The sequence below is a fragment of the Python bivittatus genome, unplaced genomic scaffold (genome assembly GCF_059951505.1).
Source record: "Python bivittatus isolate LINGU-HERP-01145 unplaced genomic scaffold, Pbiv_v1 ctg000190_np1212, whole genome shotgun sequence".
Lineage (NCBI taxonomy): Eukaryota > Metazoa > Chordata > Lepidosauria > Squamata > Pythonidae > Python > Python bivittatus.
Window position 1 is genome coordinate 22,312,482 of NW_028277042.1, and position 14,161 is coordinate 22,326,642.

Below are 14,161 nucleotides of genomic sequence, written 5' to 3' on the forward strand. Positions count from 1 at the left end.
TGGCTCTTGTTTCTTGTGGGGTGGATAGTTTCTAGTTTGTTCCCGTTCTTGTTGGTCTGCTTGGGCAAATGCCTACAGAAGTTGCAGTAGCCAACCATCTGGGTGCCAGTGGCCTTGCTTTCTTGGGGCCCTGTGCAAAAGGTGAGACTGACTTGTAAGAGGCACCTGAACCTCAGGGGGCTATTTGACATATACTCAGAGCTTCCCTAAATTAGAACAAGCTTGGACCACATGTTGTGGGTATCTTAATGGTCCCCCTCATTAAGGAGGTTCATCTGGCGGGACTGAGAAAAAAGGCCTTCTCCATGATGGCTCCCTTCCTATGGAACATCATACCTCAGGAGATAAGACTGGCTCCCACCTTGGTACTCTTCCAAAAGGCCCTGAAGACGTGGTTTTGCCAGCAGGCCTGGGGGTCCCAGGTAGATACGGAGCCCATTAAATGGCTTGTCTGAATGTGTTGTTGTTGCCAGGGGGGTGGAGGGTGTACAGGGTTTTGTATTTGGGGTTTGCTTTCTGTAAGCCTCCCGGAGTCACCATGTGTGAGTTGGGTGGTCATGTAAATTTGCTAAATAAATAAATAAATCTAAAGTGAGGAATTTTGTAAGGCTCTAGTAAGACTCTGTGTGTGTTTGTGTGCCTGTGTGTGGGGAGAGAGAGAGGATGTATAAAGCAAGCAGGGTGTCAAATGCTAGATGTTGAAATGATGCAAAATTGGTGCCATAGGGTAGTCTCTGTTGCTTGAATGTCTGAAGCCAACTTACAGAACGTGAGCAAGGATGGGCTTTATCTGGCAAGCCACCCTGAGTTGAAAGAACACTCCTTTTATTATTTGCAGGGCAAGGTATTATGGCTTCATGAACAAATAGAAGCAAGGATCTTCATATTCAGGCAAACTTTTCCAGTTGCATTTTAGTGGCTGCATTTGAGTGTCTGCTAAGGCAGAATTCTGGGGAATGTGGTGGGCTGTTTTGAGTTGCTGGGGAGGCTGTTGGAGGGGAGCACCCGCCACAGCCAAGCTGCCAGGCCTTCTGTCCCTGGGAATGGCCAATGTGAAGCGTCTGTGAGGGCGTTCTGGCCTGCAGCGCAGTCGGAGGCGTCAGTTTGGGCTTCTCCCTGTCCCTGGAGAGGGTCCTTTCCTGCTCTCCGAAGCCTGCCTACAGGGTGGCCTCGTTAAGGGCTGATCCGCTTAGCTGGCCTGCTGAAGCTGGCTCTTGCCTCCCTCTGGGCTTCAGCCCCTCCTCATTAAGCTGGTTGGGGCTATTGATTGGGCATTTGTGTTTGGAAGAGTCTTACTTACTCCATGCATTATCTTGACAGATTGATCAGACCTGATTGAGAACCTCTTAAAGGAACGAACAGCTATAATGGGAAAGTTGGACTCTGTCATCCGTTAGGGTGATTCTGGAGCGAGAGGAACAAGGCTGACATCTTGGAGCAATTGTATTTACAATTAACATGGCTGAAAACGATTGCCTCTATTGATCCCCCCTTCCTGCAATTACAGCCCCATTGTTTACATTCCAGCACTTCAGTTATAAAAAGGAAATTCAATAATTATTGCATTATTTAAAGTTAAAGTGCCACAGAGTTTGCTGGCTGTGCTTGCTGCTTGATTTAACATTCCGTAAAATCTATGCTGAGCTTTCCATCTTGAGGTTGAGCAATATAGGCTTTTAATGAGGCTTAGAGGGTGGAGCAAAATCCCGCCAGCCAGTTACCTGTGGGGGAGTAGGAGAGGGATTCAAATCCAACTCTGGGCGCGTGTGGGTGTGCGAGGCGTGGCATGAGCACCGGAAGGAAGGAGTGTGGCCAGCAGCACTGGTCTGGGAGGGGCCCGCTATTTGGGGGAAGGGCTTGCCTGTGAATACCCTGCTCTGCTGCTAGGGGTCAGCCGTTCTACCTGGGAGCTGGGGGGGGCCTCTAGCTTGCTGCCCGCTGGGTACAGAAGGAACCCAGCCTCGGGTGAGATTGAGGAACTGCCGCCTGTAACAAGCGGGCCACCTTGCAACGGCTGCTTCTGTAATCTAGGGCCCTGTCTCCCCTCTTAAGAGGGCCACTTGTTAGAGAATCACAGCAGTGGTCTCTGGGCTGCAGCTGGCCACGCTCTTCTGCTTGCAGGCTCCCGGCCCTCCCTTTCTCTGCTTTCTTCTGAGTGACATAGACTGGCACGAGACCACTTTTTATACAGATATACAAAATGGAAGATGAAAACTAATACAAACTAGTATAAAGTAAGAAAAAGAAAATCAAAGAGAAGGCTGAAAGTGCAAGAAAGGAAAAGAAGTAAAAGAAAAATAGAAAAGGAAGAAAAAAGATGCAAAGAGGTAGCTCCCGATCTTTGCAGCAGTTAAAAGTACAATGATAAATTTACCTCTTACTCTATGGTTACAATAGAGCTCTCTTCTTTCTATAATCTATCCCATCTAATCTTCAAAGCCATAAATCGTAAGTTCGTTTTTTCCTGTTTCACGCAAAAAGCCTGTAAGGGGCTAGCATGAGACCACTCTGATGATGTGAAAGAGCAAAGGTGCCTTGCACCAAGCAGGCCATGAATTTGACATCTGATCTGAGGCAGAAAATCACTCTTCCAGGCAGTAAGAATGCAACCTTCATCCCTGTCCATTTCAAGCTCTTTCGCGATAACCACTATTACTTTTCTGAAATCACTGCTTCCCCCTGCCTCGTGGTGGGGATGGCCCTGAGACGTTGGTAAAACCCCCTCTCTCGCCAGGGCTTTGTTGCCTCCGAATTCCGCCTTCTCTGCCTTTCCTGCCCCTTGGGGTGTGGCTCAGTGATGGGAGGCGATAGCCATTTTGATCCCACCCTTCCGGGAACATCAGGTGGTGTGCAGAGGGACTTGAGCGAGCGGCTGGGCAGGTCACCCCTGCCCTGGACCAGAATCTCTCTTAGATGAGTGGTCCTGAGGGGTACAGGGTGGTTTGCAGAAATGCCATTCGTATCAGGCTGGGCTTCTGTCTGATCCAGCTCGGAGAGTGAAGTGATCAGGATTTTACATTCCAGGTGTGAAGAGCTGGCTCTTGGGAACTTCTTACCGGAAGCTTCCCGGGAGGAAGCCGCTGTGGCCCCTCCAGATTCAAGAAAGTACTCAGTATGTCCTGTCGAAATTTGCTTGGCATTTCCTAATAACGAGCAACAGGCACAGGTTCTTTGGGTGGGATTCTTTTGTAATGATACAGCAGTTTTAGTTGTTTCCAAGTAGAGTTTAATCCAGAGGAGCAGGGATGCAGCTGTCTTCTAGTGGAGAATTGTTGATTTCTTTTTTACTTGCTCATTTCCCCAAAAGACAGCCTGCATAATTTTGTGTATGGCGTGTGCACACAAAACTAGCACTTGACGACAACAAGCCTGCTTCTCGCCCACCTTGCTTCAGTAGGCTGCTGACTGGAGCCCACGGGCTCAGAAGAATGATGGGCTAAGAAGCCTGGCCTTGGGGACACAGCTTCTGGGCTGGAGGAGCAGCACGATGGGCCGCTCGAGGCGGAGTGCCTGTGCCAACAAGGGGAGCAGCAAGGAGGCTGGAGGCAGAGAAGTGCGAAGCATCTCTTTCTCCCCCTCTTCTCTTCCGTCTGAGCCTTTGCTTCCATGCTTCCTTCTCATGCGTGTGTGTTTCAAGAGCTTGATCCAAAGATGAATGGTCTGCTTTGAAAGTGGGTGGATCTGAAACCAGCCAGGCTCTTCCCTAGGAACTGGTTGTTTCACTGGAGGAATAAAGTAATCCTGGACCACAGACTCTGTTTTCTCAATCAGGCAGCTATTAAGGTGCCAGTATGCCCTCTTGGATGTGTTGTAATGGAACAGCAGCATTATCCTGCTGAGAGATCTCAGAGAACTCATATATGCATTGGTATGCATGAGCATATATGTCACTTCAGCATGAGTTTGAAAGTGAATATCCCAGGAAGTCAGTTGAAATGAGAAGTCTTACCTCTTGCTTGCCTCGAAGATGCCAGAGTTCTTCCCAAGATACTCTTGCAGAGCTAAGAGGGGAAAAGGTCCTCTTAGGTTCTGGTCCTTTTTGGCTGTCTATAGTTCCCGTGGGCTTTGGCCTTTAAGGCCAGATAATTGTTTGAAGTTCAGATCCAGATTGCAGAAGGAGCCAAACTGTTCCTCTGAGCAGGTCCTGTTTCTCATTTCTCCCTCCTTTTGCTTCTCTCTGCAGCACCTTCAGTACCATGAGAGTGGAGTGGAGGGGGAAGGTTGTTTTTACCATTGTGTCCTCTGCAACTACTCCACCAAGGCCAAGCTAAATCTCATTCAGCACGTTCGTTCCATGAAGCATCAGCGGAGTGAGAGTTTGCGGAAGTTGCAGCGCTTGCAGAAGAACCTTCCTGAGGAAGAGGAGGACCTGGGCCAGATCTTCACCATCCAGAAATGCCCCACGACTGACACTGGTGAGTGGCACTCTTAGCCAGCAGATCACATTCATGCTCTCGCCCTTTGTGGTGGGATTCCAGTGGCATGTGGGTTTCTCTTAGTCAGCATCTGAAGGCAAGGAGCTAATGTATCTCCCTTTAGCATTGCACGTGGCTGAAACTGTGCATAGATTTGTGATCTGGCTAAGGCCACTGACCTCCCGTCCTCTCTCTGGGGCCCAAGTGGGTCTGTTGGAGGGAGTGTGACTCTGGCAGCCAGTGGCTTCCAAAGAAAGGTCTTACCTGCTCTCTGTGTTTCGAGATTGGATGGATACAATGTGCCTCTCCTGCACATTGCCCTAGGAAGAAGGAGGTCCTGTTGAAGGTGCTAAACACCATCCCTTGGCCACAGGTCCAGCTTGGTGGAGAAAACCAGCTTTGTGCTAATATGCCTTTTGCAGGCCTCGTTGCCAGGGATGATAAGGATGGCTTAGGTTCATCTGTAGAAGCAAGAGTGCGTGAGAGAGGGCCCATTGCCGCTTAGCCTTCTAAGCAGCTGCTAGGGAAGGTGTATGCAGCCCACAGGCTTTTGATCCTTTCCCAAGAGAAATCAGATTTCCAAATGAGATGCATCAAGAAGTTCAATCAGCAGGAAGACAAAAAGAAATGGTGAGTGGGAATTTGGGAATACTTTGGGAATTATTTAGTATCTTGCCATAAAATTAAGGAGAAGTGAGGTTATCTTGCTGGGGGTGCTTATTTTAAGGCTGCCCTCATACTGGCCTCTCCTCTGCCCTGCCCTGCCTGCCTGCCTGCCTGCCTGCTTAAGTGGGGGGAACAAAAAGGGTGGAAGCTACTGAGAGGAACAGCCTGCCCCCTGAAGTTGCGAGTGCTCCCTCCCTGGAGGTTCTCAAGGAAAGGCTGCACAGCCATTTGTCCGGAACAGCATGAGGCCCTCTCGGTTGGCCGGCTATCTAAATGGGAGCTGCAGTGTTCTCTTCTCTCCCCCTCCAACCCTTTAAATAGTCTTTCTGTACCACTTAGGCTACAATCCTTTCTTTCTCAGCTCTCCCTCTTGCTGCAAAGGATCCAGTCTGCTGTAGTGGACATAATCATGGTTAGTTTAACTATGATTTACTCAATTGACCCAATTCCAGGCACACAGTTGGGTTTGCCCAACAGATAAGATTAAAGGGTGCTTGGGTAGCTGTGTTCCCTGTTCCCAGTGCAGTTTTTCACTGTCCTTTCCTCCCACCAGTGGTTTCCTTCTTGCCAGGGCTTTGCACAAGACACCCCCCCCCCCACGTGCTCAAAGCAGCTTTTTCCAGCCTTCTTACAGGGGTATCCATCTAATATCCCTTTGGGCTTTTCTGCCACCAAGGGGGAGGGATGCTCTGTCACACAGGAGTGCTGTTCCTTTCAGAATTACCCGAAATATTAGCCCCTTGCGCTTCTGAAGAGTTGGTCTTTGCTTAGCCCAGGCAGCCTTGTGGCTGTGAGAGAAGGAGAGACAGTTGAGAAGCTCCTCCTGGGGGGCCAGAGACAGCCACGCCTGGCTGTGCCCAGCACTCCAGCGGCTGAGCAGAGGGGGGTCCGCAAGAGCCGCGTCTCAATTGGCGAGTCCTCCGCTTGGTCTGTTGACCTCCTTTGGGATTCTCTCCCCCTGTAGTTGTCTGTTTTAGCCTTGAAGTTTCTTGATGCAGAGAAAACATTTGACAAAGTAAATAGACTTGAATTATGGAATGTTTTGCATGAATATGGATTTGAAAGGTGATTGCTGAATGTGGTAAGAATGGTATATGATGGAAGTAAAATATGCATGAAAACAAATGGGATGCTTAGCAGATGGTCCAGGACTGAGCAGGCAGTGGATAAGCAAGGTGATAATTCCCCTTTGTTGTTTAATACATTGATGGCTGTGTATAAGGAATACTTTTAGCGATGTTACTTTTGAATGCAGACAATGCCATGTGGGTGGTTGAAAACCCAAACATTTTGTAGCATGTGTTAGAAAGGCCATTTCATGCAACAAGAAGAATCGATTTGAACATTAATATATCGAAGACCAGGATATTTGTGTTTAAGAGGAAAATGAGACATATTTGTGTACTTTGGTAGAATATTTACTAAAGAGGGGAAATGTTATGACATAAACATGCTGGTAGAAATTAATTGGTGGTTTGTGATTGTTTGCAAGGAATTAAAGTTTGTAAGTGAAGATGCCTGGGTGTAAGAGCCCACTTGTAAAGAGCCCCCTTTGTTATACCGAAGTGAGAACTGAAGAGGACTCGAGAAGTTCACCGCAGTGGAAACGGGGTCCTTAAGAAGCATCTGTGTGACACAGGGAGACCACGGGTCCAGCATATGAGGGTGCTGAATGAACGTGGGTTGGATGCAAAAGTGAGGGACCGGACCGGGAGGAGAGGACTAGCGTTTGATTGTACAGAGAGAGTGAGCGAAGATCAAACTGCAAAACAACCATGAAAAGAAAAATGAGTGGGTTGGGAGGAAGGCGAGGACCCAGAGAGTTATGTTGGGGTGAAGCAGAAGAGATCCTAGAAAGGCGAAAGGTTGAAAGTTTACAGCACCAAAGGCAACCTATGCACTGGTCAAAGCATGGATGGTTTGCCAAGACAGAAAAGGTACAAAGAGATATAAAGTGAATGTTGTTCACGTAGAATCATTTTGGTTGTGTCTGCTTTCCTCGTCCTGCTATTTTTTACTTCTTTTCTGTGATCATGTAAACACGGTTTACCCCAAAAGGCATGGCGTGGTCGGTATGTCTGTATGTCTGTATGTCAGTTGGTACTGTTACGCATTTTTCGGTGTTTTCTTTCTGTTTTGAACTTGCTCAGCAGTACATTCAGGCTCACAGTGCAAACCTGGTTTCTGTCCAGGAGTCTTCGCCTAAGGCCAGTCCCTAGAAGCTGACGTTGCTGCCTGGAGCAGGAGGGGTGGGCTTCCACGGGAGGCTTTCCGCTAACGGCACCCGTGCCCAGACTCGGCCCTGCCTGAGCTGGGGTTCCTTTTTGCCTTGCGGGTTGCACAGAAGCCCCCGGGGATCCAGGGAAGGTGTTGGGTGGCTTTCCGGGGCTGCATGCTTGAAGCAGGACTGGGAAAGTGAAGGAACTTCACCGTGTGAACCCCTGAATTTGTTGGCTGGAGCCTGGCACTCCCCGGGAGGAAATTCCAGAGAGCTCCTCCCTTACCTGCTGTCTGCCTGATACAGAATTGGGGGGGCGGGGGAGAGAAGAGGGTGGCAGGAGGGAAAGCAGGATTCCCACTTGTGAGGCGCTTCCCCTCCTCCCCAGCTGTTTTCTCCTCTCGCCCGTCCTCGCTGGGGTGAGAGCCAGAGTTCCGCTGCCCGGGAAGTCTCGGCTCTGCACGGCTCTCGCTTTCTCCACTCGTGTTGGATGAGCCTCCTTCGTCCTCGGCGCTGGGCAAGAGTGCTGCCTGGCAGCCCCAGCCCTGGGCCCTCGTCCACAAGTCACACCACCCAGGTGAGGGAGGCCCCCGGTCCGCCGCCTCGGGCTGAGCAGGGGGAGCCTGAGGGGCGGCCAGCACAGTGTCCCAGGCCCAAGGAAGGGGCAGGAGCGGCCACCAGCCTGAGGAGTGGCGGCCCCAGTCTGCGCCACCAGCGGCTCCCGTTGAGCGGCAAGAGAGGAAGCAGGGCCCTTGGCTTGCTCCAGAAGGTTTTCCTGGTTCAGCTGAATCTGCCACCCAGACAGAAAGCCAGCTGCCCGATTTCGGGGCCGGAAAACCTAGCGGTGGGTGGGGGGTCCCTCTGCTGGCCACTGCAGTGCAGGTCTTTGCCGAGACGGGTTCCTCTCCCTGTTGGGCTTGGGCTGAAGTGGGAAGACAAGTGGGGAAGGGGGGGAAGGGGAGTAGACCCTGCTCCTTTCTGTTTAGGAGGCTGTTCCCTGTTCAGCGCAGTGCCTGCCTTCCTGCCAAACAGTGCCCAGGAAATAACACAAATAACAGCCTGGGGGGGGGAAAGAATAACCACAGAAAGGGACCTTTCCAAAGATAAGAATGAACCAGGCATATCTGTTAAGATAGCCACTTACCTGAAACTCCTGCATAATTACAGCACGTGGCTCTGTAAACACCACTGCGTGCCCCTCTCAGCTCCCAGGCCAAACGGCAACGCTGCGGGCCTCTCAGAGGTGAAGCACAGAATGAGACAGAGGTGGCGGGATGTCCAGGCCCCGGAAAGGAGGAGAGGCCGGCTGCTGTAAGGAAGGTTGGGCCGTCGAAACTGGGCAGAAGAAAACAAACAAGGCATTTGGGGTGATTTAAGTCGTTGATGGTTCATCCTGTGAGCCTCCCTAACTTCTGCCTACCAGGGATCAGGGCATCCACGGGACATCTGTACAGAGCAGTCGGTGCTGCAGCGAAGGAAGCCCCCTCCCCTTAATTGTGTGCTCAGACAGATTTATGGAGAGAGCTTGAAGGTGCCATCCATGTCTCCCTGCCCTGAGGTTTGACAGCCTCTCTCCTCCTCTTCCCACTTCGAATGGCCGGCTGTGGCTTCTGGGCCCTTCCTCCTTGGCTGGCCACTGTGCCTGATTTCTCTGCTCTCAGCTGCTTGCTGGGCTGCGGCCTTTGTGGCCAGGCAGGAGTCTTGGTCCCAGCCTGCTTGTGCAGAAGGCAGCGGGCCTGTTCCCTTCCACTGGTGCAGCTGCCTCAGTCTTCCAGGCCACTGCCCAGACCCTGCGTGGGCGAGAGAGCGAGCCCCTTTGGCTGTGCCTGGGAGAAGGGGCAGTGGAGGGGGAGAAGGGCATTGGGGCTTGGGCTGGGGCAGGGGCTCGGCCTCTAGGGTGGTTGGAAGGGGTGCACCACAGCTGAGGCTGTGCCCTCTCCTCACAGCGTGTATCTCAGGGACCGTTTGGCTGGTTTTTCCTCAAGCAGGCATGAAGACCGTAGGGGGCAGGAAAGGGTGGCAGTGCACATCAGCCATTAGCCAGGGGAGACCTTGAGGCTGCCCCTGCTGTAGAGGCCCTCTGGGGAGTCCTTGTTGGGCAGACGGGCCGGCCGGCCAACCTCGGGTGAATTCTGCTGATCCGGCTATGAAGGAAGCAGGAAGGGCTGCACGCCTGTGTTTGCGTGGTGGGAAAGGAGAAGTCCTTCTGAAGGATCCAGAAGACATGCTCCCACTTGGATGTTCTGGTACACTTGAGTCCTTCTGTGGCATGTGGGGAAGTGATAGAGGGTCTCCCGTGAAAGCTTTACTTTGATAGCATGTGCGAATTGTTTCAGGCTTCATCATCAGCTGCTTAAGGGATGGGAGGAAGCAAGGGAGCACAAGGGGTTGGAGATCTCCCGTGGTTTTCTAGGCAACACTGCAGCCGTGAAGTGGCTCCAAGAAAGGGATGTGGAGTGTTGCTATAACTCCATCCAGAAACATTCTGTTTCCCTAAAATGAACTAGTAATGAACTAAACAGTTTCATTTTTCAGGTGACCCCAGCCCCCTTCCCTTCTGTCCATCTTTGACTGCCCCATGGAAATGCAGCAGCCATGCTCCCCCAACCATCCATGGGTTTCCAGCTTCCCCACCTGTGGGATCTGTGCATATCAAACACCCACCCACCCCAGTCTGTGCAGCACATGTCTGCTTCCTCTCCACGTGCTAATTGTAGATATACCCATATTGTAAGAAGAGGGTTTGGACCTGAAAAATATCTAATGCTCAGAATTTTGCTTCTAAACATCTTTAAGATTGCAAGCTAAGTGTACTTTACTATTCTTGTTTTCCTCATCATTAACAGTCAAATATATTAAATTAGATCAAATCAGTTTAGAATATTGAAATATTTCCAGGGAAAACTTCTGATGATGTTTTTTCTGAAAAATTTTGTTGTATAAACGCATCTACATTTTATCTTTAAAATGTCAAAGATGTGTTTTTAGGAATCACTTCTTTCAAAGTAGAGGGATCTGTGTTGTCACCTTCATAAATCTAGCTTTATTATCTTTATGTGTTTACATAAAAAATAGGGATCCTGGTGGTGATTTTTCTGGAAGGGAAAATGGAATTTCTGTTGATGTTTCAAGAAAATATAAACCTAGGTATGTGACACTCTTGGAATTTGTTCTGGCTGCAGCACAGCCAATTCCAGAATACTTTTCAGTTTGGATTGAAGAAAGCAGCCTGTTGCTCCTCCAGGCTGCTCCAGAAGGGAGGGAAGCGGCAGCGTTCCATAACTCTGGGTTTCGTATGTTGTGGGGGGGGGATTGCTACCATAAAGTCAGGCCTCCCCAGAGGTGGGAAGTCAGAGCAAGGAGGGTTCAGGGATTGGGACGACGTTTTCTCAGCGCAGGAGGTCGTGGTTGTACGCGCATGCCAGATGCACACAAATATACATCTACGGTGACCCTTTTTTTAGCTTACGCAAACCAGCAGATTCTGCTAAGAGTCCCACTTTTGAGGTGTAATCATGCAGGCATAACTTCAGAAAGTTGCAAATCTCTGAGCAATTTTGTGAGCATTAAAAATGTCCTCTTTGCCAGAAAGGTCATTCATAACTTGGCTGCACTGCTGATGTACAGTCAGTGATATTGATTGATTAATGTATAAAAAGCACCAAATGCATTTGCTTCTATGAAAGAGAATAAAGTGCAGGCGAGTCTCTCTTTATTTTCACCTCATCCTTTTGTTTGAAGGACATCCACCCCCCACTCTTTTTTTGTGTGTTGCCGGCTTCGTTTAAGGGGGATACAAAAAGCCAGTTTCTGCCAAGTAATGCATTCACAAAAGGAACATTGATTCACATCAGTGTCGCTTGAGCTACCCTTGCGATGAAGTGCCTCTTGCATTAACCCTTCTGTTCATCACAGACAAACTAAGGCATACAAACTGCTCCAGCTGGCTGCAGAAGGGGACTTGCTGCTGCTCCTGCTGTTCATTGCTGCAGAAACTGTGTTCCTGCTTCCCCTCCTGGATTTCCTTTGCCAGGGATGGCAGCTTGATTTCCCAGCAGTGAAGGATTGGCCCGCTGGAGAATTGTTGGCCATGTTGGGACATGGAGTTGGAAGCCCTCTCTGCCCCCCTCCACCAAGACGGGTTGGCTTAGCTGGGCGAGGCTCCAGATCACTCATGGGCTGGATGTCGCAGGCTCGCTTGGGGTCATCAGAAGCATACTGGATAATGTGGCCCCGTGTGTTCCTTGTGGTTGTCCAGTTTGGCCGAAGGGGGCTGTGGCCCCCCTTCTGATGAGCAGGACAGAGCAGGGCGTCTTTTTCTTCTGAAAACTGAAACTGACCGTTAGCTCTCCCTTTGCAATGGGCTGTATGGGGAGCCATGGGCGCCTTGCTCCTGAAGGTGTTTTGAGGTGGGGGCTGCCACTGTGTCTGTCTGCAGATGTCCCTGCAAGGTCAGCCACTGATCCTGCCAACCAGCACTTTTGTGGTCTTCAGGGTAGAAGTCCCCGTCTACCAAGAAGAGCTCAGCTTCTTCATAGCTGCCAGAAATACCTCTCTCCAGGGGTTGACTAGGGCCTTCTGCTCTACTCCAGTGAAGAAAATGGATGGGTTTGTTTCCCTGTGGATGTTGAAGACTGCATGGCTTGTTTCCCGTTTATTGCACTGAGTGTGTTGGGACTGCTTGCTCCTGAGAGGGTTCTGGGTGGATTAAAGTTTCTAAAGCAGACAGAAGAATTCTGTCACAGTAAGGCCTGAGCAAACTGCCCTTTGCTGTTTTCTGTGGATTTCATTATCTTGTTTTCAGACTTGTCTTTCAGTTGCCATGAAGCAGTTTTTCTGGCTCCTGTACTGGCTCAATGTTCCCTTCTACCCACTGGTACTCCGGATGTAGCTGGGGGGCGAAACTCCCCCCATATCAGAGAAGTGCTCCTGCCAAAGTGCGCTAAGTGGTTGCATTAATCCAATTAATACTAAATTATGCAATTTTGTGCAATATTTCAGATAGTGTATATTTTGAGAATATATAATTCATGGGTTCCTGTTAGTAAGAGAAAACATTGCACTATGAGACAAGTCCATTAAAGAGGGGAGAGAGAGAGAGAGAGAGAGAGAGAGAGTATGTGTGAAAGGAATGCAAAGGAATGCATTGCATAGGCACCCTTTAATGGTTTGCACTGGAACTAATACAGAGTGCCAAGAAAACTGAGATTCCATGTCCAAAATACACTGTTCAGGTCAGTACTCTCGACATATCTGTGATGCTCTGCCTCGATTTCAAACTTTTTAAGTATATTCAGCTTTTTTTTTTTTTAAGGAAAGGGGCAGAAGGGAAAGAAGGTTGGGCCAAGTGATGAGAAAAGGAAGTGGGTGCGAAGTTCACTGCAACTGCCTGGCAGTGCCAATGAGAGCCGTGGGGTTATTCGGAGATGCAGGCAGAGCTTCTCTTTCTGAACAACATTTTAGCAGTGCTTACGTGCTCCCATGGTAGCTCCGATGGAGAAAGAGAGGTCCCTTGAATGGAATTCTAGCTGTCAAGTTCCAGGAGTGCTTGACGCCACCCTGGTCGGTCTTTAGGTAGAGAATTGCACTCCACTTTGCAGAGCATCAGCGTTTGTTGTGGAGCTGGACTGGGTCTCAGCTTGCCCCCCCGCCCCTCGCTCTCAGCCCACCTCCACATCTGTGAATGCACAGAGGAGAGACTTGATCTTTATGAGGCTACCTTTACGGCAGGGGAGAAAATGCTGGAAGCCATCAGCATGAAATGCTTTAATTGCTTTGCTTACTTCTGTTCCCCTGGTAGGATTCTACAAATGCGAGGGTTGCTGGCTCCTCACAACTTAACCTTCTATACTATTTTTAACCGCTGCTGTGCTTTGCAAAGATGCAGCCAGCATCCTCCCTGGATGCAGCTGGAGAGGAGGACGAGGAGGAGGAAAGAGCTGGGAGCTCCTCAGGTCAATTAGATGGGCCTCTTGGTTTTGCCAGGGATGCACAGCTGCTCTGCTTGGCTTGACTGATGCTCCTGATTTCTCCATTGCTGTGTCATTTTTTCTCCGCTAGCCCTAAGGGTGGCCCACGTGCCTTGTCTCCCCTCCCTAATTTAGATGCGTTTCTTCCTTTTTGTGTTTCCAGCATGCGTCTCAAGAGAATGTGAAATCCAAGAACTAGATCTCTGAGATTTCAGAATAAAATAAAAGTAAACTCTGCTTGAAAACACTTTAGTAGGAAAGCTAGGCTAATTGTAAATCAATGAGTCTTAAAATGCAGCATTGATCTCCAGTTAGAAGTTTGAAAGGGAAAGCGGTAATTACTGTGCTCCGAAGGTAGCCTTTTCGGTCATAAGTTCTGGGCAGAGAGAAAGGTCATTATAGTTGGCAATGTGGAATTGGGATAATTAACTTAGAAACTGCTTTTGGGATATCACAAGGACTTAAAAGCTGGCTTCAGTAAGATCTTGTTGCATTGCTGGATATTTGAGGATGTTGAAGAACTGATCGTGAGCTAAGGGAAATACGATTTCTAGCCATTCCTGCTTGCAATATTGCTGTGAGGGGCACTGGTCCAAGCTGTTCTTGGAGAGGAATGCTGCAGAGTGGCTCTAATGTCTCTTGACCTGTACCAGGACTTGGAAACCGACTTTGTTGCATCAGCTCCTCTCTGGCATGGCAGGAAAACTAGCAACAGCCACCAGGTCGAGCTTCTCTGAGCATCAACATTGCTCCTGAGGTTACATGAGCCAGGCTGGGTTTGGTGGGTTGGCTCAATCAAAGATGGCTTAACTCTCATCTGAAAGCCTTGAAGATCTAGATCAGTGTTTCTCAAACTTGGTAATTATAAGATGTGTGGACTTCAACTCCCAGAA

General features: G+C 49.6%; 1 protein-coding gene across 4 annotated transcripts in view; it reads left to right on the forward strand.

The window, feature by feature from the left end:
• The window catches only part of ZFHX3 (zinc finger homeobox 3), a 101,787-nt gene that overhangs the window by 59,058 nt on the left and 28,568 nt on the right, over nucleotides 1-14,161 (forward strand). For all 4 annotated transcript variants that reach the window (XM_088136333.1, XM_088136332.1, XM_088136334.1 and 1 more), the window contains exon 4: nucleotides 4,184-4,415. In XM_088136333.1, coding sequence (XP_087992459.1) covers nucleotides 4,184-4,415 — 232 coding nt within the window. The remainder of the gene's footprint in view (nucleotides 1-4,183; nucleotides 4,416-14,161) is intronic.